We start from the raw sequence: 27,299 nt of genomic DNA, 5'->3' as shown, positions 1-27,299 counted from the left end.
TTCTTCATTCGATGATGACACTTTTAGATGATTCCTGTTTTTTGACAAGGAAAAACACAACTACATGCCGGCTTTGGTCAAGTTCTGTCGTTCCTGAAGCTGGCTCTTATCACTGTAAACAACCATTACAACCCAGAGAACACATTTCACCAGTCACACATGTTCATCCTTTTCATCTCAGTTGGTAGAGAATTAGTGAACATCAATCTCAAATGATTTAAAATCCACAGTTTGTCTCATAACCCCAGTCAAGATGAACTCTGCATTGTAGATGGCTAAAAATAAAAGAACAAAAATAAACTTTTAAAAACATGCAAATACATGTAGAATTCAAACTTTTTGTTTTTTTTGTTTTTTTTTTTTTTTTAAATTAAGACAAAGATATTCATCAAGAATTGATGTTCCAAAAAAATACATGTATAACAGGCTACTAGCACTAGTACTAAGCTTTAAAGTTACTTACAGAATATTTCATGAGAATGAAAAAATGAAAATTTTTATCAAGTCATCAATTCATATTGATTGCATATTACACATATCACTAGTTTAATGCACCATCTATTAACAAAATCTATGACATGTGACTTTTGCTGACCATAAAATACTGTATACAGCGTTATTTTAGCCCCGATTTTCGCCCTTTCACACTTGCAAACAATTTCACCCCGTTTCATATTCACCCCATCACAGCTTTGTTTAAGAAATTAAACTGTATATTTTAATTTGCCCCTTTATAAATTCGCTTGAGGTTAGGGTGAAAGGGGCCAAAATAAAACAGGAGCAAATATTTCCCTGTAAAAACCTGGAGGTGATCATTGATGAGAGCTTCACATTAAACTCACCAATATCTTTGTCCACTAGATCTTTGTACAACATGACATCATTTTCACACGTGATCATGATATTCTTCCTATTCCCCTGTAAGACACGTAGATATTGGATTAAAACTGTTTTCAAAAACACATAGGTCTGAAACATACAGCTTTTTTGAACCAATTTATTAATTTACCCAGTAAATACTTATTAAGAATTACATTTGTATCTTTTTGTTCTAGGAATGTCTGAATGTGTGGCCGCTGTTTGAGAACTTTCCCCCCTGCTGCCTCTACCACCTTCTCCAGATCCGAACAGGGTGGGGACACACTGGGAGATATATAGAATGACATTCCCTGTAAAACAAAACGTCAGAATTATAACATACAATCTGAACAAGGGGGATACACAGAGATACAAGTATATAGAACAACATTCCCTGTAAAACAAAATGTCAGGATTATATCATACTCTCTGAACAAGGGGGGATACACAGAGATATACAGAATGACACTCCCTGTAAAATAATACAAATTACTATAAAGCTAAGTCTTTCCAACAATTTGAAATAGAGTTCAAGTTTTTTCTCAACTCTTCTTTTATTGTCCCCCGCTTTCAAGAAAGCAAGGGGACTTTAAATCTCATTCGTCTGTCCGTCACAAAAACTTTAACCTTGCCTATAACTTTTGATTTAGTGGAGCTATGACTTTTACATTTCACATGTGTATCCCTTGTGATAAGACCTTTCTTTGGATACCACCAAATTTGACCTTTTGACCTTGACTTTGGAGTTTGACCCACTTTTACACAAAAAATTCCATACTTTTACTTTGGCCATAACTTTTGGAATGGTAGACACTAGGACTTTAATATTTCACATATATATTCTTTGTGACAAGACCTTTCATTGGATACCAACAACTTTGACCTTTTCACCTTGACCTTGGAGAGTTCCGTACTTATAAAAAAACTTTAACCTTGCCAATAACTTTTGAACAGTAAGGGCTAGGGCTTTCATACTTCATATATGTAATCCTTGTGAGAAGGCCTTTTATTGGATACCAAGATCTTTTACCCTTTGACCTTGACCTTTGACCTACTTTTCAAAAACTTAGACCTTTGCCAGAACTTTTGAACAGTAGATACTAAGACTTTCATATTACACAAATGTATTCTTTGTGGCAAGACCTTTCCTTTGATATCAACAACCTTGACCTTTTGACCTTGACCTTGGAGATTTTTCGCACTTATGAAAAAATTTTAACCTTTACCGTAACTTTTGAATGGTAAGGGCTAGGGCTTTCATACTTCACATATGTAATCCTTGTGAGAAGACTTTTCATTGGATACCAAAAACTTTAACCCTTTGACCTTGAACCTGGGGTTCAGTGATGATTTCTAAATAAATGACATATGATAGGGTGTTCATATTACACACAATATGTCATAATAAAGTGCCACGCCACAGCATGATACGCCCGTCAAAAAATTACAATTATCTTAAACAATTAAAAGTGCAAGAAAATCATGTCAACCTTGATTTTAAGATTTCCATGATTTTTCAACTCCTTAAAAAATGTGTTTATCCATCTCCTGTGGTGCAGGCATTAATTATATAACAAATATTGCATCATTCATAGATTTCTATACCTTGCCAAATGCCTATCATATTAAACAATATCAAATTAGTCTTCACAACTTAATCTATACCTAATTAATTTTGAAAATAAAAGGCTGGCCATCAAATATAAACTGACCAACAGTTCTTCTGTCTAATTCCCAAAGGATACACTGTCAGTTAAGATAATGCTCTGAAGAAATGATTGAGACAGCTATAGCCTTGCTACATTGAACACATTAATTAATCTTTAACTGGATGCTTGTCTACTCATTACTCCCAAGAGATTATTGGATCTGCACTATCTACCATAAAGCATTTTTAAAACATATAAAACCTCAATGATTTTTTTGTTAGATTTAATGGCAGACAGGTTTTAATATGCAATTCATATGGACATGCTGATTCCACCCCACCCCCATAAAATTAGTTTTTTAAAGTTCATAATATTATGTAATATCAAAATAGTTTATTATGCAAAATCAAATTAGTTTTATTTACTTCTCATCAAATTCATTATAAAACTTATGCTAGCCAACAAGAGCTATTTTTAATCCAACAGGATTACCCATTTGGCCCAATACTCAAGGGATATAGATAGCACCGATGCTCTTCCTCACACTAAACTCATTAATTTCTCTCTCTCTAATTTGGCATGCAATTTTCTGTTATCAAAATTCTTCTTGACCAGTGCTTGATAATTAAACTCATGGGAGTGGTGGAATTTCTTTAACATACATTACATTTGTTAAAGATTGCTGTCAAGTATATGCTAAAAAAAAATAAGTATTTTCTTGATTTAACATTTTTCTAATAAGAATAGTGCAATACTTTTACATTTTTTGGAGTGTGTAAATGAAGAGAAAAAAAGACATTTTTTTTTTTTAATTTCACTTATATTAAAGGTCACAGTGACCTTGAAATAGGTCGCGACACTCCCTCTACCTAAGATGCATAAAGTGGCCAAGTTTGATGATTCTAAGTCTAATAGTTTTCTAGTTATGGACCGGACAGGATTTTTCCATATTTGGCTATAACTTTTTAATTATAGGTCAGAGCGACCTAATTTTTGTGCTCGACACACCTTCTACCCAAGATGTATCAGCTGACAAAGTTTGGTAACTCTAGGCCTTATAGTATTCAAGTTATAAGCCGGACACGAGAAAAGCTAACAGACGGACGGACGGACAGACGGACAGACAGACGGACATGAAGCCTATAACATAATACGTCCCGTCTTAAGACGGGCGTATAAAAAATGACAGCTCACCTACAAAGACACCGAAAGCGGGGGACCACAATTCCTTGAATTTGCTTGTTTTTTTTTTTAAATCATATTGTGTATTATTTAAGGATGTAAATGTTCCTTATATTTTTTACCCATCATATGGCACTTATTACATAATGTCAAAGCACCAAAGATAGGTGCTTTCTTTTTTATTAAGACACACTATATAACTGATCTATACCTCAAAGAGCTTTTTTGTTTGAGCACGCTTCAGTGAGTCTTCTAAGACACAGTCCATCGATTTCTCTGTGGCAGAATCTTTCAATCTGTATGGTGTTTCATCTATGAAAAAAGATTTTGTGTTGTACATGTAGGCTTAGAAATAACTGTAATCCAATGCATTATCTCATCATACAGAAAAACAAATCTCAACAAGAGATGTTTGTAAAACACTTATGCCCTCCTCCCCCCAAAATTGGAATTTTTCTATGTCCAGAAGGGCATAAATCTGTCAACCCAAAACATAACTGGACCTAGATATTCATCTGCCTAATCTGTATAAAAAATTCCATTTCAATATGTGCAACCTCTCCAAAGAAAATGAACGGAAACTGCAAATAATTGCAATTTTTCTAGGTCCAAGGGGCATAACTCTGTCAATTATGGTGCGATCGTACCCAAAACAGAACTTGACCTAGATATTCATCTGAATTATCTGTATACTAAATTCCATTTCAATATGTGCAACCTCTCCAAAGAAAATGAACAGAAACTGCAAATAAATTGAGAATTTTTCGAAGTATCAAGGGGCATAACTCTGTCAATTATGGTGCGATCATACCCGAAACATAACTGGACCTAGATATTCATCTGACTAAACTGTATGCTAAATTCCATTTCAATTTGTGCAACCTCTCCAAAGAAAATGAACGGAAACTGCAAATAGTTGGAATTTTTCTAAGTCCAAAGGGCATAACTCTGTCAATTATGGTGCGATCGTACCAAAAACAGAACTTGATCTAGATATTTATCTGACTAATCTGTATACTAAATTCCATTTCAATATGTGCAACCTCTCCAAAGAAAATGAACGGAAACTGCAAATAATTGGAATTTTTGTAAGTCCAAGGGGCATAACTCTGTCAATTATCTTGCGATCGTACCCAAATCAGAACTTGACCTAGATATTCATCTGAGTTATCTGTATACTAAATTCCATTTCAATATGTGCAACCTCTCCAAAGAAAATGAACGGAAACTGCAAATAATTGGAATTTTTCTAAGTCCAAGGGGCATAACTCTGTCAATTATGGTGCGATCGTACCCAAAACAGAACTTGACCTAGATATTCATCTGAAATACCTGTATACCAAATTTCATTTCAGTATGTGCAACGTTTGCAAAGAAAATGAACGGAAACTAAATGGACAGACAGACCGACCGACAGACAGCAGCAAAGCAATATGCCCTCCCTTCTTCGAAGGGGGGCATAAATATCATATACTTAATCCAAGACATCAGACAGTTTGTACTTTACAAAATCTTAAAGAACATGATAATGACAAATATTTTTTTCTTTTTCTTTGAAAAAATGTTAAGATTCAGATAATTTTGCTTCCGCAAACCTAAGAGCTGGTTGTTTAGAAACAAATTTGGAACTTACCCACAAATGTCCCCTGAGCCATGCATGCATCTATCCAATCCCTGGTGACGACATGCTTACAGACATTGATGGCAATGAAGAATTTCATGGTTCTTGACAAGGAGGGGGCCACAAGATGTGTACAGTGTCTGGGGTTCTCTGTAGAAATCCCTCCTAACTGACTGACAATCTATAACACAATCAGAGACCAAAACATTAATTATACCTTGTACTACATTCTACATTATCTTTAAGAAGAATTTAAATACTTAAGATTTCATCTTGTCACATTACATACATGTATACAATGATCTGATTTTAAGTTATTAGTATATTATTTATTTGTTGCTTTTTAAAATAGGTTGTGAAGTGCTTTATTTTAAAAATAACATATAAGTCCATTTTTCCACGCTTTGTGTGAGATAACTCTTTGTCCAAGACTTGAAACTACAAATCTATGTTTATATACTGTAAAAGTACTTTTTTTTCCATGTAGTATTTATCTATGCTATATATGCGGTCACAAATTTTCCGTGGAAATTTGTCCAAGCGTACTTAATATAAATGTAAGCCATATAGTGACAGACTAAGAAATCCACGTAATTTTCTACCCATGGATTAAACAGAAATTGAGATTCCACAGAATCATGAACCCATAGAAAAAAGTATTCTACAGTACATTGCACACAATGAAGTAATTTTTGTTTACCATTTGCAGCTTCTTGACTTGTCCCTTAGGGAATCCTGTGAAAATAATCACCGGCTTTGTTGTGTTCTGTAAAACGCTGGGATCATCTACACTGATTCTGCAACACAGAAATATTCAACATTGAAGAATTACAGTCTTTCTTCCTATCATGATACTTATAATAATTTACTATATTCATTTAAGAAATAAAAAACAATGTTAAAAAGTTCTCTGGGAAATGAACTTTTAGTTGGTCATGTGATCAAATCCTGTGAAGCCTGAAGGGCTTCCCACTAGATTTGATCATGTACCAACTAAAAGTTCATTTCCCAGTGAACTTTTTAACATTGTTGTTTATTACTTATACAGCCTACTCCGGATATATTGAAATTCAAGGGACCATGGAAATTATTTCAATATATCCGTAATTCAATATAAGCGAAATCGTGAAGCCGCCATTTTTTTTTATTAAAAGTTCAATCCCGATCTTAAAATAAAGAACAAACCCGAACAAATTAATTTTGTCATCGTTTACCTATAACAGTGTACAGATTACATGAAATATTAATCCTTGAAAGTTTAAATAAAATTGTTTGTTTCTTTTCTATCGATTAGACAATCTTTAACTTCATAATTATTCCCCGATCGTATTTATTTTACATTTTGGAGAAAAATCACCGATGTCAAACTGTTGAGCACTGCTTAACGCTGCATGTATTTCATCGTTAAGTGTACTCGGGTTGATCTCTTAGCTATTTCGAATTGAGGTTTATCATTATAAATTAGCCATTAACGGTACGTATCTAATTTGAAAGTTAATTATGCGCCCGGATCGATAGATCCCGGGCGTATATTGTTTTTGTCCTGTCTGTTTGTCTGTTTGTCTGTTTATCTGTTTGTCTGTTTGTCTGTTGTCAACTTTAACCTTGGCCATAACTTTTGAACAATAAGAGATAGAGACTTCATATTTGGTATGCATACTCCACTAATAAAGTCCTTTCAAATGACATCAAGGTCAATGACCTTGTGACCTTGACTGTGACCTATACGCTAAAAATAGCTTTTTCCACTGTTTGTCATAACTTTTTAACCATAGGAGATAGGGACTTCATATTTGGTATGCATACTCCACTAATAAAGCCCTTTCAGTTGACAACAAGGTCAATGATCTTGTGACCTTGACTGTGACCTATATGCTAAAATTAGCTTTTCACACTTTTTGCCATAACTTTTGAACCATAGGAGATAGGATCTTCATATTTGGGATGCATACTCCACTGATTAAGTTCTATCAAATGACACCATGGTCAATGACCTTGTGACCTTGACTGTGACCTATATGCTAAAAATAGCTTTTTACACTTTTTGCCATAACTTTTGAACCATAGGAGATAGGAACTTCATATTTGGGATGCATACTCCACTGATTAAGTTCTTTCAAATGACACCATGGTCAATGACCTTGACTGTGACCTATATGCTAAAAATAGCTTTTTATACTTTTTGCCATAACTTTTAAACCATAGGAGATAGGGACTTCATATTTGGGATGCATACTCCACTGATTAAGTTCTTTCAAATGACACCACGGTCAATGACCTTGTGACCTTGACTGTGACCAATATGCTAAAAATAGATTTTTTGAACTTTGTTGCCGCCGGGCGCATAGTGTTTCACAAACACATCTTGTTTTTTTTTCAGATCTGTGGAGGATACTATGTTGCCTTTAGCCTAAATACTTCCGTATGATATATATGGAAACAAAGAATTTAGCAGTGAATAATTTCATTTCGTAAGAGCATGAAGTATGAAAACACATAATGTGAAAACTTAATCATTCACACCTTTTTATATCAACTGGTCAGTCAGGCATAATTTCTGTCACCAACCGTAACGACAGCCGCCAGGGAGTACTTCAATATAACCGTTATGAAAACAACTCATTATCACCTATGGGGACCGATCAGTGGCTTCAATATAAGCGAAATTTCAATACAGCCGATTTCAATATAACCGTTATTTTAATGCAAAGAATATGAGAGTCAAAAACTGGGGATTTATTTTTATTTCAAAATAAGCGGAATTTCAAAATAAGCGAGTTCAATATAAGTGGAGTAAGCTATATTTATATTTGAGACGAATAAATTTCAAGTAAAATTATATTTATTACACAAACAGGCTGCCGTATTGCTATGTTGTGATGCGCAATGAACTAGAAGTTGTTTGTCAAAGTTAGTTTACCTTCCTCCAACATTTGAATGTTTACATTCATGTTTAGAAGTCCAGTTCAGGAAATATTTGTATATAGTGAAAGAACTATGATCGCTGATGAGAATAATCTAACTATTTCTCAAGATCTTACAATATTTGAAGTCAAAAGTGGTGGTATCGCCTGTTTTAGTTTACATAACTCCAAAGGAATTTCCTGTTAGGCCATAATAAAAACCAGAAGTCTCTGTCGAGACTGAAGCTCTACTGGTTTGTACTTATAGCAACGGGAGAGAAAAGTACTTAAGCAGTTGGGAATTGGAACTTTACAACGGCAATAAATAGAATAATGATCCTTGATTAAGTCTCTTTAAGTTCTTAGTGTAGTCTACTTGTGTGCCAAGTTATATTGAAATCAGACCAAAACTGTAGGAGGAGTAGTGTTTTGAAAGAATTTCACAGAAATTTCTATTTTAAGTAACCACGGGAGACGGCAACACCATTCATCAAAATCAAAAACCGATAAACAGAATTATGTATCTTAGTGTAGTCTACCTGTGTGCCAAGTTATACTGAAATCAGACCAAAACTGTAGGAGGAGTAGCGTTTTGAAAGAATTACTTTTAGTAACCACGGCAACACCGTTCATCAAAATCAAAAACCGATACAAAGAATTATGTATCTTAGTGTAGTCTACTTGTGTGCCAAGTTATACTGAAATCGAACCAAAACTGTAGGAGGAGTAGCGTTTTGAAAGAATTTCACAGAAATTTCTTTTTTTAGTAACCACGGCAACACCGTTCATCGAAATCAAAAACCGATATACAGAATTATGTATCTTAGTGTAGTCTACTTGTGTGCCAAGTTATATTGAAATCAGACCAAAACTGTAGGAGGAGTAGCATTTTGAAAGAATTTCACAGAAATTTCTATTTTAGTAACCACGGCAACACCGTTCATTGTAATCAAAAACCGATACACAGAATTATGTATCTTAGTGTAGTCTACTTGTGTGCCAAGTTATATTGAAATCAGACCAAAACTGTAGGAGGAGTAGTGTTTTGAAAGAATTTCACAGAAATTTCTATTTTTAGTAGCCACGGAAACACCGTTCATCGAAATCAAAAACAGATACACAGAATTATGTATCTTAGTGTAGTCTACTTGTGTGCCAAGTTATATTGAAATTAGACCAAAACTGTAGGAGGAGTAGTGTTTTGAAAGAATTTCACAGAAATTTCTATTTTTAGTAACCACGGCAACACTGTTCATCGAAATCAAAAACCGATACACAGAATTATTTATATCAGTGTAGTCTACCTGTATGCCAAGTTATAGTGAAATCAGACCAAAACTGTAGGAGGAGTAGCGTTTTGAAAAATTGTTTACAGACAGACAGACAGACAGACAGACAGACAGACAGACAGACGGACGGACGCCGGACGCATTACCATCGCATAAGCTCTTCTGGTCTCTGACCAGTAGAGCTAAAAATTCCTAGATTCTCATCCAATTTGTTGAAAAATCGAGGCGGGCGGGCAGCTTTTATTTTATATTTTTTTTCCACTTTGCAGAATTTTTATTCACCTGTTCATTCGGTGCAGATTTATCTATAATACCCAAATAAAAGTCATGGTAAAGGTCCGTTTATCTCTTACTACACATCAACACCAATCTTTTAGAACCAATGACCCTAGTTTAACATATATTATATCAATTAACATCTTTTCAGCTGTCAAAATCATGCCGACATTCACCGGATTTAAAACGAAAGTTGAATGGTAGTTGAATACCGATCCTGATCAGAATTAAGATGAAGAAAAACAGAAATAAAAAAATCGAGGCGGGAGTAAAAAAATCAGGGCGGGGGGGTGGGGGGGGATGAGAATCTAGGAATATATTTATTATGGCCTTAAAAAGGTTAAAAGTGCTATTTTAGGCTAATTATAGTATTCAAAACCTTATTCACTCAAAAGAAGATTTATTATACATCTCGTGATCGAAAAAATATCCACATTGCTTATCATTTTATCTTTTTCATCGTTTTTAACTTGGAAATTTCCCAAAATAAGTTGCACCGTGACAGAAATATGTAGACAAAATATCACCTCGCTCTGTGATTCGGTAGCGCTATGACCTCTGACCCCCAAATAACATTCACACAAAACTGAACATATCTAAAAAACATATATGCAAATGTAAATATTATAATTTGGTCATGGTTTGTACTAAATTGAAGTCATTTTAGGACATTTCTCAAAAGTGTAGAAGTACAATTTTTGTTTTTTAGGTCTTCCCACTAAATGTTGAGTAATTTTTGTTCATATTTGATACTAATGGGACATAGTTTCTGCAAACATATCGACTATATCTTGCGTGCAATTATGCTTTAAATGACCAAATTTTCTGGACATTTTATTTTAGTGAAATAGGTATTTTGTATTCACTTCTATTTCTAAACAACTCGTACATTACACTTTGACATACTTTTGTTTCTTTACAGCTGGTTCACCCACGTCCTTGTTGACCTCATTCTCCTGACTCTGTAGAGCTTGCCTGGCTTTCTGATTCGGCATGAATTTCTACAAAAAATTAAATAATGATTCAATTATCTAGCTGTATTTCCTTTTCCAAACTTTAAATAAGTAAATCACCTTTCAGTCAAAATGAATTTTTAAAAAATTCTTAACACATAGAGTACCTTCCATGTTTCTTTTTGTATCTTTAGAGGAACCTGCCAACCCACTGTAATTGTAAAAGAAAAATATACTAGATACGATCTCGTTGCGAGCAACGAGTGGTCTTCCGTCCGTTTTAGGAAAAGAAACCTCACTATACAACTGACTATATAAGTCAACAACTACCTGCCTTGTGCCTCTTGATTTAGCCTTTAACACCTGCCGGGTGTCTTACTGCTTACGAAGTTGCCTACATAACTCTAGCCAGGGGGCTACAATAAACTTACACAGTATGATTTAACTTTGGTAGAGCTTCTCTGTCCTGATGACAAATTTACAGCTAACGTCACAAAGCTACATTTTAACAGTCACTGACTACGGCAACTTTGCACAAACCGATTTGATCGATAAACCAATTGGTTTCTGTAACTAAGTGCCAGTTGTCTGTACTGCCCCCTTGTACATGTACCTAAACTTAATCAATGATCATTAGTTATCAGATATCATTTTGATAAAATACAACAGACTGCCTTTCCTTTGGCAACACTATTATTGTTTTCTAACAGAGCATCATTTATCAATATTACTTGTATAATTCCTTTGTCAATTGACCAATGAATTAAAATATTTACATTGATTATCTATTATAATATAAACAAGTAACGGGAGGTAACTCCTCCAACCAATTCACTACAACGTGAGAGTCGAAGTAGTTTTTTACATTTCATGTATCCTTATGTCAGAATCGTTTAATCAAACGCTCAGCTGCCTGTCTAAAAAATATCTAAAGGCATGCTACTATTCATCATTTCGCGCCAAACGCCACGAGTTAATCTTCGGGCCTTTTCTTTGGAATGTTCCATTAAAAAGGTATGATAGCTTCAATAAAATTTAAAAAAGGAACGTTCTTTAAGCTTAAATGTCGAGGTTTAGAAAGTATATTTAACTGATTGTAGATATTTTATGTCTAATAAAGGTTAGTAACACAAAAGAGCTAAAATGGTAATCATTTTAAACTTTTTTTTATTTCCCGTTTATCCCCAAACTGAACTAACCCGTTTCGTTACACTTTCATGAAAAGGTAGAAATGGTTCGTTGAAAGACATGTCTCGCCCTACAACGGTCAAGGAATCAGATATCAATGTTCAGTGTTCAACTTTAAATATCTTTGAGAAAAAAATGTTAATATAAACTAAATTAAACGGTCTTTTAAAATATGATTTTCTTATTTTTGTCTCTTCTGTTTGTTTAATATGACACGAGTGTGCATAGGAAAAACAGTGGTTACGTTTTATACTTACCATATACATCGATATTGTTTCTTAAAAAACTATAACTTATAACAATGATTTAAAATCTGTTTTCCCATCGTGCAAAAACAAATTATAGTATGTATAGTATTATCATATGCATATTCAGTCTTTTCTTTTTTTACTTTGAGCACCAGCCAAAACCAATAAGAGAAAACGTTTGAAAAGACCCTGGAATAAATCTTTTGTTTTACACAGAATTGTAACGTTATTACTACGTGACAATCCAGTAGTCTTTAACCTTTCATTTATCCCTATCTTAATTTCGTTTAAGCAAACGCTCGGATGACTCCATAAACCCCTACTAGCGAAATGGCGGTGTTGACAGAGACAGCCGCCATCTTGATCCCGCTTCATATTTTCAAATGTTAATATCTAGAGTTCAGATTAACCAATATTCAAACAAATTATACAGTAAGCTCTATTGAAAGGGTGTCTATTAGCATTCCAAAAAGAAATGAAAAATATTGAAAGTCAAAAAAGTTAGAAAATTCGATTTTTTATCTTCGCATCTCCTTACGACAGGAAGTACTGACGACGAACAAATTGTTGCGTCCTGGATAGTAAATATCACGAATTATAATCCCTGAAAGTTTCATGTTGATATCGTTTACCGTTTTTGAGTTTAATTGTGGACAAAATGTCATTTTATTTTCAGGAAAAGTCCCTAAACTTGGCACCGGAAGCGAGTTTTCAAAAAATCTCTCGGAAAAAATAACTTCAGATAACAACACATAAGTCCTGTAAATTTCGTGAAAATCTATCCAGTAATCTTTGAGAAATCGCGTGCACAAAATTTGATGTACGGAAAAATAATAATAATAATAATAATAATAATAATAATAATAATAATAATAAGAAACAATAGAATCACTATAAGGTCTTCCGTGAAGACGGAAGACCTTAATTAAGCTACTATCGTTACAATTTTCTATTTCATTCCGATATTTTAAAACTTTTTTTAAGACTTATGCCTGAAACCAGGCCTGATAAAGACAATACTGAAAACTCTCACCCATCAAATGATGGACCTTGGATAGATCTAGATTAAACTGGTTCTCTTGTCCTAGTATCCGATATTTAGGATTGACCGGCAATTTCAGAGCCTCTAGGTGGCCTAAAACTAAGTCACTCAACCACTGTACATTCACCACCGGGATTTTCCATTCATTGGCCTTGTCAAATTTCTTTCCATCTGGCCTGAGAAGACAATAAATAATATACTACATTCCAAGTGGCAGTATGCAAGTTCAGGTGTACAATTTCTTACTCTCATTAATTTTGTTCCTTCCACTATGAAATGTTTGTTATTATTACAGAGAGAACTTCTTATTTCTATCTACCTGCCACAGATGACTGCTGAGTTGCCATGAGTCATATACCCAGTGTATTTAGCTCCTATGGCGTTGATCATCTGTTTGACCCGAAGACGCTCCTCCCCATCAAAGTTTGTTACACACAGAATCTAAAGAGATCATTATAATAACATATTCTTAGAATTTCTAATGACTGACAAAAAATATTCTTTAAAAAAAATTTTCTTTAAAATTAAAAGCATGGTGTATTTGCTGAAAAATGTATCTAAATGGTAATTTTCACTTTGCTTTGCAATCGCTATACAGTCAGACAAATATATTCAAAGAAATTTGATATTTTAACCTTACCATTATAATGTCATGTATTCTACCAAGATGCTGATGACAGATTTCATCCTACCATACATGTGGTGAAATTGACTATTCCTTATGTCTTATACACCCCATAGATAATTTTCACTCTACCCTGTACTTTACGTACTTTTACCTGATTATTACATGGCTTTTACCCTCCCTGACCTGTTTATGATGAATTTTACTCTACCCTGTACTTCTCGTGCTTTTACCTGATTATTACAGGGTTTTTATCCTCCCTGTATTTGATGATTTTCACTCTACCTTGTACTTCCCGTACTTTTACCTGATTACTACAGGGCTTTTATTCTCCCTGACGTGCATATGATGAATTTTACTCTACCCTGTACTTCCCGTACTTTTACTTGATTACTACAGGGCTTTTATCCTCCCTGTTTATGATGATTTTTACTCTACCCTGTACTTCCCATACTTTTACCTGATTACTACAGGGTTTATCCTCCCCATAGATGATAGGAAGATGGAGGGCCTGCCATGGGGGCAGCATCTTCTTCTTGACCAGGACATCGTTTAACCAGAAGGCTGTCACAACCCTTCTCTGGTCCTTAAGAGCCTGTAAATGATGCAACAGGAAACATTAATAATAAGTAATGAGAAATCTGATGCAATATCATTTTCTTGCGGAAATATTGTATGTTATTATAATAAATCTTGACTTACACAAATCTTTGATTTGATCACATGACCAATCCGTTTTACATCCCAATAAAACTTAAAAAATGATACCTTATTTCTTAACAAGTTACTACTATACAACGTATACTGTTTCAGATACATGTGTCAATATTTACGTACGATATGAAAGACATCGGTATGCTGAGTGGCACACAGTAGATGGGTAACACGATTAGAGTAGGCGGGGTCTACCTGGCCTCCATGCTGTTCAATCACCTGTCAAAATAAATGTTTATATTATAAGAGCTGAAATCCTTAATGTTCAATAAGATTTTACATTCACGTAATTCATCATTAGAAAAACTTTTCATGCAATATAAACTTTAGATAAACATGATGAAAAATGTAAATGCCTGGAAAGATAATTGAGCATCCCTATGGAGATCCTAAGGAATTAGAGCCCGCTGCTGATAATGTCAGATAAAAAATAAATCAGGTACGGCTACAAACCAGTCAAGTCAGAGGGAGTCCCAGCATCTAAATAATCAGTCATAGTATCAAATGGTATCTGAGACTTAAGTTTACCTTCTTCCAGTTATCAATTTGTGGTTGTCCAACAATCTTTAAGTAGTCTGTGATGTAGAATACACAGCCCAACAAACACATTTCTGGTGGTACTGAAAACCAACAAAACAGATAATAAAAATATTTTTATAGAACCCTACACTAATAGACATGTAGGAAATATATTGTTTAAGGTAAGTCCGTACTTTCAGAATTTTCTGTCAAACTGATAATTTTTCAATTTGAATACCTTGTATAAGTCTTAAACTAACTAAAACCCCCGTAAAAGACATATCTTTGCAGGTTAATTTTCATACAACATGTCTCAGAGAACATACCTCTAAAAACTCAACAGCCAAAATTGAACATAAAAAAAGTGTGATATCATATTTCTCTTAGTTATGCACCAAATCACATCAAATTTATGTTAAACATTATGAAGATCTAAAATATTCATTTGCCAAGATAATATTTGAAATTTTTACTGCATAACACTAACAAATATATGTTGAATCTGTCTATTTCTTTCAGAAAAAAGAGGCCCATGGGCCACATCGCTCACCTGAGAAGCTATCCATTCTGTTCTTTTTTTGTTATACATTGCATCCCCAATCCCACTGATCATACTTTAGACATTTAGAAATCTACACTTTTCCTTCCATGGGCACACCATGTTTCAAGAATTATGGTTCCTAATGAAGATTTTCAAAGATTTTTCCTATATATTTCTATGTAAAACTTTGATTCCCTTAATGGCCCCGCCCTTGGGGGTCATGATTCCTATAATTTAGAATTTACACTACCCCAGAATGCTTCTAAGCTTCACTTTTTCTGCCCCAATGTTTCTTGAAAAAAAGATTTTCAAAGATTTTTCCTATATATTCAATTTTTTCCCCATTATTCATGATGCAACAATTTTTAATAACATTATACCAGGATGCTTCCACATAAGTTTCATGATTTTCTGGCCCAATGGTTCTTGAGAAGAAGATTTTCAAAGATTTTTCCTATATATTTCTATATAAAACTTTGATTCCCCATTGTGGCCCCGCCCTTCCCCCGGGGGTCATGATTTGAACAATTTAGAACCTACATTATACAGGATGCTTCCACAGATTTCAATGGTTCTAAAGAAGATTTCCAAAGATTTTTCCAATATATTTCTATGTAAAACTTTGTAATCCCATTGTGGCCCCGCCCTTCCCCCGGGGGTCATTATTTGAACAATTTACAGTGTAGGGATTTCCATCATAACAAATAATACATTTTTCCTATATATTTCTATATAAAACTTTGATGTGTTGTGGCCCCAGCATTATTTGAACAATTTAGAATCTACATTATACCAGGATGCTTCCACATAAGTTTCAGCTTTAAATTTTCAAAGATTTTTGCATATATTTCTATGAAAACTAAACCCCATTGTGAAAACAATGCTACACTATACCAGTGCTTCCACATGGTCTAAGTGGTTCTTGAGAAGAAATTTTCAAAAATTTTTCCTATATATTTCTATATAAAACTTATTCTTTGGCCTATAAAATTCTAAGTGATACCCCATGACTTCAATTTGTTGCCCATATATAAAAATTGAAATGATTTTTTATATATTTCTATGTAACACATTGTATAATTTGTTTTAATTATATATACCAGGATGCTTCCACATAAGTTTCAGTTTTCTGGCCTAGTGGTTCTACAAAGATTTTTCCTATATATATTTCTATATAAAACTTTGATTCCCCATTGTGGCCCCGCCCTTCCCCCGGGGGTCATGATTTGAACAATTTAGAATCTACACTACCCCAGGATGCTTCCACATAAGTTTCAGCTTTACTGGCCCAGTGGTTCTTGAGAAGAAGATTTTTTAATGAACACAATTTTTGTCTTTTCTTGATTATCTATTGCGAGGGGATATGTCCCTTCATTTTAACAATTTAAATTTCCTTTAAGAATGCTTTGTACCAAGTTTGATCAAAATTGGCCCAGTGGTTCTTGAGAAGAAGTCTAAAATGTGAAAAGTTTACAGACAGCTCCAAGATGTGATCAGATCAGAGATGCTAAAAATCTCAAAATATCTTTATTTTTTATAATTCTCAAAATAAACTGTTTAATTTCTTTTTTCTTTAAAATCAGTAAGATTTATCTAATGTTAACAAAAACACATTTTATTATGGTTGACCAGTGAATTTTAACAAAACCCTTTTGGACAAATTATTGGAATATCAATTTTTTCAATTATTCATTGCAAAATTTTTAAAAAGTAAAAATTAAATGGATGATGTAGGCTTAAAATCAATAAAAACAGATCTCAGGTTAGTTTGCTAAAAAGAAAATTAAAAAGATTTAGGTCCATAAAAGCAATTAAGAATTTTTTGTCTGTGTATGTACTAAATGACATATTTTATGGATAAGTGCAAACTGTTAATTTCCATATAATGTGTATTAAATGCTTTGTATGCACAATAACACTGAGTAAACAAATATATACTTGCTAAATTTTTCAATCACTCAAAAAATTGTTATATCAAAAAAGTGAAAATTAGAATTTTATATTGATGTGTAAAATTGACCGCATCTGTAAAAGTATGGGCCTTCCTTAAGAAGTACTTTCAGAATTTTCTGTATACTTTTTTTCAATTTGTTTGTATAAGTCTCTAGTAAAAGACATATCTTTAGGTTAATTTTCATACAACATGTCTCAGAGCACATACCTCTAAAAACTCAACAGCCAAAATTGAACATCATAAAGTGTGATATCATATTTCTCTTAGTTATGCACCAAATCACATCAAATTTATGTTAAAACTTATGAAGATCAAAAATATTCATTTGACAAGAGAATATTTGAAATTTTTACTGCAAAACATTAACAAATTGATGTTGAATCTGTCCATGTCTTTCAGAAAAAAATCTCAAAATATCTTTATTTTTTATAATTCTCAAAATCCAAACTGTTTAGATGCCATTTTTTCTTTAAAATCAGTAAGAATTATATCTAATGTTAACAAAAACACATACTTTATTATGGTTGACCAGAGAATTTTAACAAAACGGTCTTTTGAAGACGTATACCCCCATTTTTGGAATATCAATTTTTTCAATTATTCATTGCAAAATTTTTAAAAAGTAAAAATTAAATGGATGGTATAGTCTCTAAAACAATAAAAATAGATCTCAGGTTAGTTTGCTTAAAAGAAAATTAAAGAGATTTAGGTCCATAAAAGCAATTAAGAATTTTTTGTCTGTGTATGTACTAAATGACATATAGATCTTATGGACAGAGTGCAAACTGTTAATTTCCATAAATAATGTGTATTAAATGCTTTGTATGCACAATAACACTAGAGTAAACAAATATATACTTGCTAAATCATTTTCAATCACTCAAAAAATTGTTATATCAATAGACAAGTGAAAATTAGAATTTTATATTGATGTGTAAAATTAGAACCGCATCTGTAAAAGTATGGGCCTTCCTTAAATAAGATATGTGAATAATGAATTACAGTTATCTGAAGGGTCATGACCCCAGTAAGTAGCTGGCATTGACATTGGGGGGCGGGGCTGACTCTGCTGATTCATGGTCGTGGGAACATAACGCGGTGGGGGAGGCCTCGGTCCAGGGGGCAAGGCGGGATTGAAAGGCATCCTCTGGTTCATCTAATGAAAAACAATATTTCCATTTTAATTAATTATGTTAATACACATGCTACAAAGATTTTTCAAATAAATTATGACATTACATCAGCATATGAAAATGAATATTCTTGATTAAAATATTTCATACATGTAACACACATTTTTATTTTGTGCAACATCTATTTGTCAAATTAGCTTAACTAAAACTTTGTTTAATTATAACCTCCATTTTTTTTAATTTTAATTGCCAAATGTGCCATGTTAACAGGGAAACATTCCCACCTTGTTTGGACTTGGTATCATTCCTGGCAAGTGTGGGGGTAGTTCAGCTCTATTGGTAATGTTCCTGAGTGGCCTGGGCATACCCATGCGCTGCATTTCAGGTGGTAGAAAAGACGGCAGTCCCAGTGGTGGCATCTGCATGTAAGGGACCTGGGGGATGGGGGGCATGGCCCCTGGGGATCGGGCGGCATGGGGCTGGGTCATCCTGCCTGGGGACTTCTGTCTAGGTCTAGTTCCCTACAAAGTACATAGTAAAACTCTCTAATTCAGTTTAGTTCTTGCAAGATAATGGTTCTCTTTTTCATGCCTCAATACCATTACCAGTTAGTTTCTTTCAAACACTGCAAAAATAGAGTATTATTTATATATGTGTATATTTTATCATAATTGTTACATATCATCAACCAAATTGAGAAGGTTACTGTCTGAAGAGGAAATCACATTCTGGATTAGTAAAAAAAATTATATTACAGATTTGTAACATTTTAAAATAAAAACATGTGTTGGCAAAACACTGATGCTCCCATATGGCAGCTATTGAGCAAGGTTTAAAGTTTTAAAATGTAAATAAAACTTCAAGGCCATGAGGTAGATAAATGTTGATACCCTAGGAAAGGTGATGTCAAAAGAAATACAAGTGACACATGTAATGAAAGCCCTTTAAACAAATTATTCAGAAGTTATGACCAAGTTCAAGGTTTTTCAAAAGAGAGTCAAACTCCAAGGTCAATGTCACAAAGTCAAAAATGTTTATACCCACTGAAAAGTCTTGTCAAAAGGAATACACCTGTGAAATATGAAAGCTCTAGCACCACCCATTCAAACGTTGTGGGCATGACTTAAGATTTGGTGGGCTGACAGACAAGCCAAAAACTATATATATGCCAATTAATTTTTTTCATTTACAACTTGCTTAAAGTCGTTATAATTATAAGGTCAGTGTCATTCTTTTGAAGTTTCAGTGGAAAGTCACAAGAAAAGACTTTAAACAGGGAGATTAGATTTCAAAACTTACTAAAAAAGGGATTTTTTAAACAAATCAAATACATGTATGTATATCCCTCTCCTTGTGCACATACATGTTGTACTTAATACATGTATTTCATAATGAACCATTTAATAACTAAACAGATTGTATCAAAACATCAACAATTTGGAGGTTCCCTTCTCAATAAATGAGAATCTAAAAATACATGTACTCTCAAAGAAACCGAATACTATGAAATCACCAATTTATTTTTTTTGGGGTGGGGGGGGGGGTAAATTTTCATTGTTCTAGTGAAATGGAAAGACCCACAAAATCATGTCCCCCACAATATGTTAAATTCATAACAACTCAACATTCTTTTATCCACAAGATTAAATCGCCCAAAACTAATTTTTTTTCTGCTTATTTTTTGGTCCCAAAAAATTAGTGATTTTACAGTAACATCGAGAACATTAACAATTTATCATATAAAACATGTATCTTGCTTACTACTAGATTCTACATTTTTCTATGCAAATATAAACCTTAACCTTTTTTAAGCAGAGTAGTTTTAATCTTCAGTTTCTCTACAAGAGTAATCAGATATTGTAGTTTACCTTTTGTTAAGATTCCAATTCTACCCTTTTTCTTTTCTAAATTAGTAAAATATGCTGGGTGTTTCAGACACAGGGTCACTCCGTTAGATATATATATATGGTCACTGATCTTTATGCCTCAAATTAATTTGAACCAATCAATAGGTTCTATGGGCCACAATGCTAACCTGAATATCAAATTTCTACTGTCTGGACTGGGACTAACAAATTATAGTTAAAGGTGAATCTAATCTACATGAACAAACTAATTTTAATTTACTCCTCTGAAAAAGAAATTCACTAAAGCCTCTTGCTGTTTATTCTTGCTGAACTTTGATTTTTTTTATGGAGCATTGCTTTTTTCTAATCTTTCTTAATTTCCACATATGTACATGTATTCACCCCCCCTCCCCTGTCCCCAAAAGAATATGGCTTTTCATTTATGACTGAATCCATTTAACCAAATATGCTTTGAAAGAGTTTTACTTAAAATTTCCCTATATGAAGTCAAAAATTTCTCTTCACTGTTCGATCATGACATGTATACAGACACAAAAAGACAAATTTTGATCAAAAGACTTGTCTATGTTGCGTGAACAATTTATCTTAAATGAGATTCATAATTTTTGCTTCCCTATTCGAATTGCCAAATAAATTCATGAGAGATTTGTGAGAAATTTGTCAGAATGTGTTTAATTGTAGGAACATTAAATCTTAAGTCTATGTTGCTTGAACAATTTATCTTAAATGAGATTCAAAATTTTTGCTTCCCTATTCAAATTGCCAAATAATTTCATGAGAGATTTGTGAGAAATTTGTCAGAATGTGCTTAATTGTAGGAACATTAAATCTTCTCCTACTACCTTAACAGGGGATCAATAACATTAAGATTTCCTTTCTTTCAATAACTTGTGCTTCCATCCATCTTTTTCAGTAAATACTAAGAGAACTATACACAAGATATGTGTGTGCCTTTTAAAATTTACAATCATTAAATATTCCTGTTCTGAATTTTGAGTAATATTTTTCAAGGTAGAAAATTGAGGCAGAAATAAACAATGGACCATGAAGAACAGGCATGCTGCATGCAGACATTGCTACCCAGCAAACCTGTATACGACTGCTGACCATTTGGGCCAGTGCTTGTTTAGCATTAGCAGTGACCGGGGATGTAGACATTCGGGCCTTGTGACTTCCGTCTTCAGCAGCTAGTCTCTTCTCTAAAACAGCTGCAGCAAGCTGCTGAGCAATCACCTGATTGGCTGGCGATCGGCCGACGCCCACTTCCTGCTTTTGATGGATTCTTCCATGTTGTTGCAATGCCTGGGCCTTCAGTTTTAGTTTAGCTTGCTGTTTGGCTTGTTCTTCCTGTTGTTCTATGTCCATAGGAGTTGGTTCTGGAGGGGTGGAACTGGTGGGGGGTGGGGGAGTGAAGGGAGGGGTTGAGATTTCTGTTGGTGATTTCAGGAGACTTGGATGATAAAGCTCTTCATCTTGGCACTCCTTCTTCGATAACGAGTCTGTAACCCAGTCCGCACAAACGATCTTAATGGTTCCTTCATGCTTCAGTGCTTCTTCATACTTAGCCTTTAAAAACAATACACCAATTGATACAAAATATTTCAAAGACTGAAATATGTTTTAGAACATGGAAAGAAATTCTTTGAAGAACATGTATGTTTAATTTATTTACAAATCATTTAAAAAATATCTGGAGGCATAATTAGAAAACTTTACCCCCTGCTTTTCTCCAGTAATTAAATGTGTGCAATGTTTATCCAGGGTACCCTGACACTTCCCTCCATTAGCCGTTAACATGGCCCACAATGCATTTGTATCCTCAATAGTCAACTTGACAAAGATCAATTAACACACATCAATGACCTCATTGTACACAATATTTAACATGCAAATGTAGATTACACAACATAAAGCAAAATTTCATGAGCTGCACACCTTTTTTAAGGAGATACACACCTGAGAACAGCAGGCCACCACTCCACTGAAGATCTTATCCTCTGGACTAAACAGCTCTAACCTTAAGTGGGTCAAGGACTGACAATGAACACAAGGCTTTAGATCAAACTGTTTTCTTTTTGCATTTATCCAGTTATCTGTCATATTTTCTCAGTTTCAGGTCTTCCTTTGATGATGTTTTTAAGCATCGTTAAGAACATTTAATGTCCATTTAAAGTAACTAATTTTACAGTCTTCACTTAGCACATCTTAGTCAATTCATGCCTCATTGTTTACATTTAATGTAAATTGTTGCCACTTTTTACAAAGAACAAGTCACTGTGTTTGAGAAAATTGATCCCTATATTAAACTCTATACTAGTTCAGAAATACAGATTTGAAAAATTAATTACAACTTAACATTGTAAAATAATTTATCATTGTAAAATAATTGTTGCAGCAAATAAGGATACTCCAGCTGCTTGTTACACAGAACCGACATCCTGACCCAGTCACTCTGTAAACAAAAAAAAAGATTCATTATTTTATTATCCAAGTAAATTTATGGCTTCAACTCACCCTTACAATATCAACAAGAGGCCCATGGGCCACGTCGCTCACCTGAGAAGCTTTGACCATTTTGTTCTTTACCAGATGTCCCCCTTGTAATACATGATGCATCCCCACCCTAACCCACTGATCATAATTTAGACATTTTGAAATCTACACTACCCCAGGATCCTTCCATGTGCACATAAGTTTCAGCTTTTCTAGCCCAGTGGTTCTTGAGAAGAAGACTTTCGAAGATTTTTCCTATATATTTCTATGTAAAACTTTGATTCTCCATTGTGGCCCCGTCCTTCCCCCGGGGGTCATGATTTGAACAATTTAGAACCTACACTACCCCAGGATGCTTCCACGTAAGTTTCAGCTTTTCTGGCCCAGTGGTTCTTGAGAAGAAGATTTTCAAAGATTTTTCCTATATTTTTCTATGTATAACTTTGATTCCCAATTGTGGCCCGGCCCTTCCCCCGGGGGTCATGATTTGAACAATTTAGAATCTACACTACCCCAGGATGCTTCCACATAAGTTTCAACTTTTCTGGCCCAGTGGTTCTTGAGAAGAAGATTTTTTAATGACCCCACCCTATTTTTGTCTTTTCTTGATTATCTCCCCTTGTGAGGGGACTTGGCCCTTAATTTTAACAATTTAAATTCCCCTTCACCCAAGAATGCTTTGTACCAAGTTTGGTCAAAATTGGCCTAGTGGTTCTTGAGAAGAAGTTGAAAATGTGAAAAGTTTACAGACGGACGGAGTGACGGATGGACGACGGACAAAATGTGATCAGAAAAGCTCACTTGAGCCTTCGGCTCAGGTGAGCTAAAAATAGGTATCCATAAAAATGAAAATACAATAATTATTCACTTTCACTAATTTGCCCTCATTGCTGTTCACAAAAATTAACTTACCGTAACCACAGGAAGTTCAAATAATTCTTTGGCCTCGGAATACTCATTTTGTGTACAGTAGTCTGCAATAACATGACTGACCATCTCACTCAAATAGCTGTCTTTCTTAGCACCTCCATCATTCAGCAAATCTATAACCTGCAACAATAAGTACATAATTAAAGAAGTGGCAATAGGACATGTAATTTTCGACAAAAAATGGTACAATTGTATTGAATGAATTGAAATGCCTATCTTTGGACTGGATAAAATGTATGGAGATAACAATTAGTATTAAAGTTCAAAAGTCCATAAAACAATACAAAATAAGAGCAATCACTAGCTGCAAAAATGTAGCCCTCTCCCTTTTTTTGTGGGGGGTGGGGGTTGAAAGAGAGGTAGCCCTCTCCAGAAAACATCAGATGAAAAAAATTGGAGAGGGCTACATTATTGCAGCTAAGCAAACACGGACCTCCAAAACATCAGAGGTGGGATCAGGATGGCACACCCTCTTCAAAGGGGAGATATTAAAGGGAAAGACGGTCACCCAGGCCATCTTTAGAAATATTTTAATTATTAATTGTGTCCTTTGACTGGTAAAGTACATTCCATCCCTTTGAAAGACATGACTTTGTATGTGCCATCATATTTTTTCATCACTTATTTCCGAATTGTCAGAAAAATGTGAGAAGTTCGGGATCTTAATCCTTAAATTTTAATTTAAGTCTGCAAAGTAAGAGAATATAAATCTATTAAATTCTATTTTATATTTTTTTTCAAGTTGAACTTGTGAGCTGATGAGAGGGAAACCAGGCTTCAAAATTCACTATATACGGGAATACCTAATTGAAGACCTACAGGTAATTGAAGACCTAGAGAAGACCTACGGAAGACCTACAAAAATGTGGGATATATACAGCAAAACTGATGTGATATTCTGATTAAGCATGTCCTAAATATACAAAATACACAAAAAAGTTTTATAAAATGAAGTTTTAAAGTGCATTTTTCAAGCTCGGCAAGGGGAACTATTTCTTCTCTCAGGCGACCTACAGCAAGAACAATAACTCGCGTTAATAACAAATAAAACATATCAGAAAAATGTAATAAACCAAAATGAAATGACATTTAATGAAGGAAAAAAATCCTTGTAGATAATTAAGATTAATACATCAAAGATGAAAAAAAAAGGAAATATTTAATCAGATATAATTCCATTTTGTTCAAAAAAAATTATTTCAAATATTTTTTTTTAACTTGACAAAGCAGAGACACATACATTGTACATAATTTATAATACCATCATCTGATCAAATATAGAAATATTATACGTACATGTACATGTATACAAGTTATATTCAGTATTTTATGGATAATATGTGTTTGTAAATATTTCAGTGTAAAATTTATTTCAGGTTTGAACTGTTGATCATCAATAAAAATTCATTGACAGAGATAGAATGATTTAATGTGTTCTTGTTATTAATGATACCTGGAAATGTTTCTAATAATACCTAGTAAAGATTATAAGATTTGCATTTATTTAGTGAATGAAAAATTTTAAATTTCAGTAAAAAAAAAAATTGAAGTAATTTTTAAAAAAGAAGAGAGATATAATCACTTTCAAATACGTTTCATTTTTACAAGTAAAAGAAAAATGGTTTTTATCAAAAATATGCATGTATTTCATTATTTTAAGTTCTCATTATATTTATCTTTCAGTTATTTATTTTTCACATTACAAATTTTAAATTTTAAGAAGAAATTTACCAGTGGAAGTAAAATGTGAATTTTTTTCGATTTTGGTTCGAGGATTTAAAAAAAATCTTCATCTTTCATATAGTATGTATTTCTTGGCATACAGCATGTTATTTGAATAGACATTTAATTTATTAATTTTTCCTTGCGAATGTCATATAAATGTGTTAGTTTGCTGAAGGAAAAAGTGAAAGAGAAAAAAAAATATTCAAAATGTAACTCATTTCAGTTAATATATTCTGAACAAATGCACATTTATTTTATTTGTTTCGGTTATATAATTTAAAGCAAATTTCTTGCAAGCATTTTAAAGATATTTAATAAATTTAATTAATTTTTTAATTTGTTTGTTCTGTAGACTGCAAATTAACATTCATCTGAGCAAGTGGGGTGTGTTGATAATTGCAATCAAAACACTGATATATCCTCAGGGTGCCTGTGTATACAACACATTAGTAAATATTGAAGCCCTTAGTTCAGGGTGATATTGGCTAATTGAGACAAATTCACAGCATACATATAGTAATAGTTTAAACTTGAATTTTTAATATTTATCCCATAAGATAAATTAAAAGAATTACAATATTAATTTAATATTAGCTATATATTTCAAGTATAATATTAATTTGATAAATGAAATAATCATGATAATTATTCATATTTTTAACCTCATCAAAATTCATAATGCAGATAATAATTTTATCATTATTCATAATTGAAAAACGCAACAAAATCATTTGAATTCTTTTTATTTTTGCATATCCATATTCTTCCCATAAACTTCACATAAAACGAGCGTGTTGTTGTTTACAAGTCAGCCAGAGTTATCGTTCTTGCCGTAGTTCGTCAAGGAGAAGAAATAGTTCCCCTTACCGAGCTTGAAAATTACACTTTAAAACTTCTTTTTATAAATTTTTTTGTATATTTCATATATTTAAGACATGCTTAATCAGAATATCACATCAGTTTTGCTGTATATATCCCACATTTTTGTAGGTCTTCCGTAGGTCTTCTGTAGGTCTTCAATTACCCGTAGGTCTTCAATTAGGCAGGCCGCTATATACAACATGCAAAATGGTAGTTTAAATATCCAAACTGTGAGTTAAAAATTTTGTAAACGGTTTATGTTTTTTGTTTTTGTTTTATTTACAAAAAAAAAAAAAAAAACATTTTTGCGCAAAACTGCATATAAGTAGCTTTATCAAGATATTTTGAATAGCTTAGTAAAGATATATAAGTCTAGATATTTCGAGCTAAATAGCTTATAAAGAGATTGCGCTAATTTAGAAATTAGCGATGAGACTCGGTCTTTTCTTTCAATTAGATAATGCATATTTCTCAAACAACCCATGCAACACTGGTTTGCATACCTTCGAATCAATGTCACCTACTAAATAGTAGGTGACATTATTGAACATGTTGAAGAGTAGTCAAGAATGACTGCGATGAGCCAGTGAATGGGGCTACAATCCGCTGTTCCCGCTGGAACAATGTAAATCTACATCCATTGCATGCTTTACATTGTTGTAAGCTTGATGTCCATATGTCAAACACACAAGAGACCTGAACTTAGGCCATTGCGGTTGTTGCAAAT

General features: G+C 33.4%; 1 protein-coding gene across 3 annotated transcripts; it reads right to left on the bottom strand.

Annotated features, from left to right (window-relative positions):
- LOC134250741 (PAX-interacting protein 1-like) lies at positions 1-27,212 on the bottom strand. Of its 3 annotated transcripts, none has more exons than XM_062733104.1 (21): positions 27,076-27,212; positions 23,969-24,106; positions 22,972-23,015; positions 22,520-22,580; positions 22,280-22,393; positions 21,653-22,129; positions 18,980-19,216; positions 18,565-18,718; positions 15,077-15,168; positions 14,672-14,767; positions 14,295-14,429; positions 13,529-13,650; positions 13,201-13,385; positions 10,899-10,942; positions 10,685-10,779; positions 6,011-6,107; positions 5,323-5,491; positions 3,901-4,001; positions 1,035-1,169; positions 843-918; positions 1-275 (listed from the first exon to the last, which is right to left on the bottom strand). In XM_062733104.1, exons 1-21 carry the CDS (start codon positions 27,121-27,123, stop codon positions 193-195), a joined length of 2,703 nt encoding a protein of 900 aa, XP_062589088.1. In that variant the 5' UTR covers positions 27,124-27,212; the 3' UTR covers positions 1-192. The 3 variants fall into 3 exon arrangements, with proteins under 3 accessions (XP_062589088.1, XP_062589089.1, XP_062589090.1); XM_062733105.1 differs by having other exon boundaries at positions 21,671-22,129; XM_062733106.1 differs by having other exon boundaries at positions 21,797-22,129.
- Positions 27,213-27,299: the final 87 nt, after the last annotated feature.

This window comes from Saccostrea cucullata, unplaced genomic scaffold (assembly GCF_032062105.1).
Source record: "Saccostrea cucullata isolate Sc308-1 unplaced genomic scaffold, CSIRO_AGI_Scuc_v1 ctg1750, whole genome shotgun sequence".
NCBI classification, from domain to species: Eukaryota; Metazoa; Mollusca; class Bivalvia; order Ostreida; family Ostreidae; genus Saccostrea; species Saccostrea cuccullata.
The sequence above is the reverse complement of the archived record's forward strand: the minus strand, read 5'-3'. Positions and strand labels throughout refer to the sequence as shown.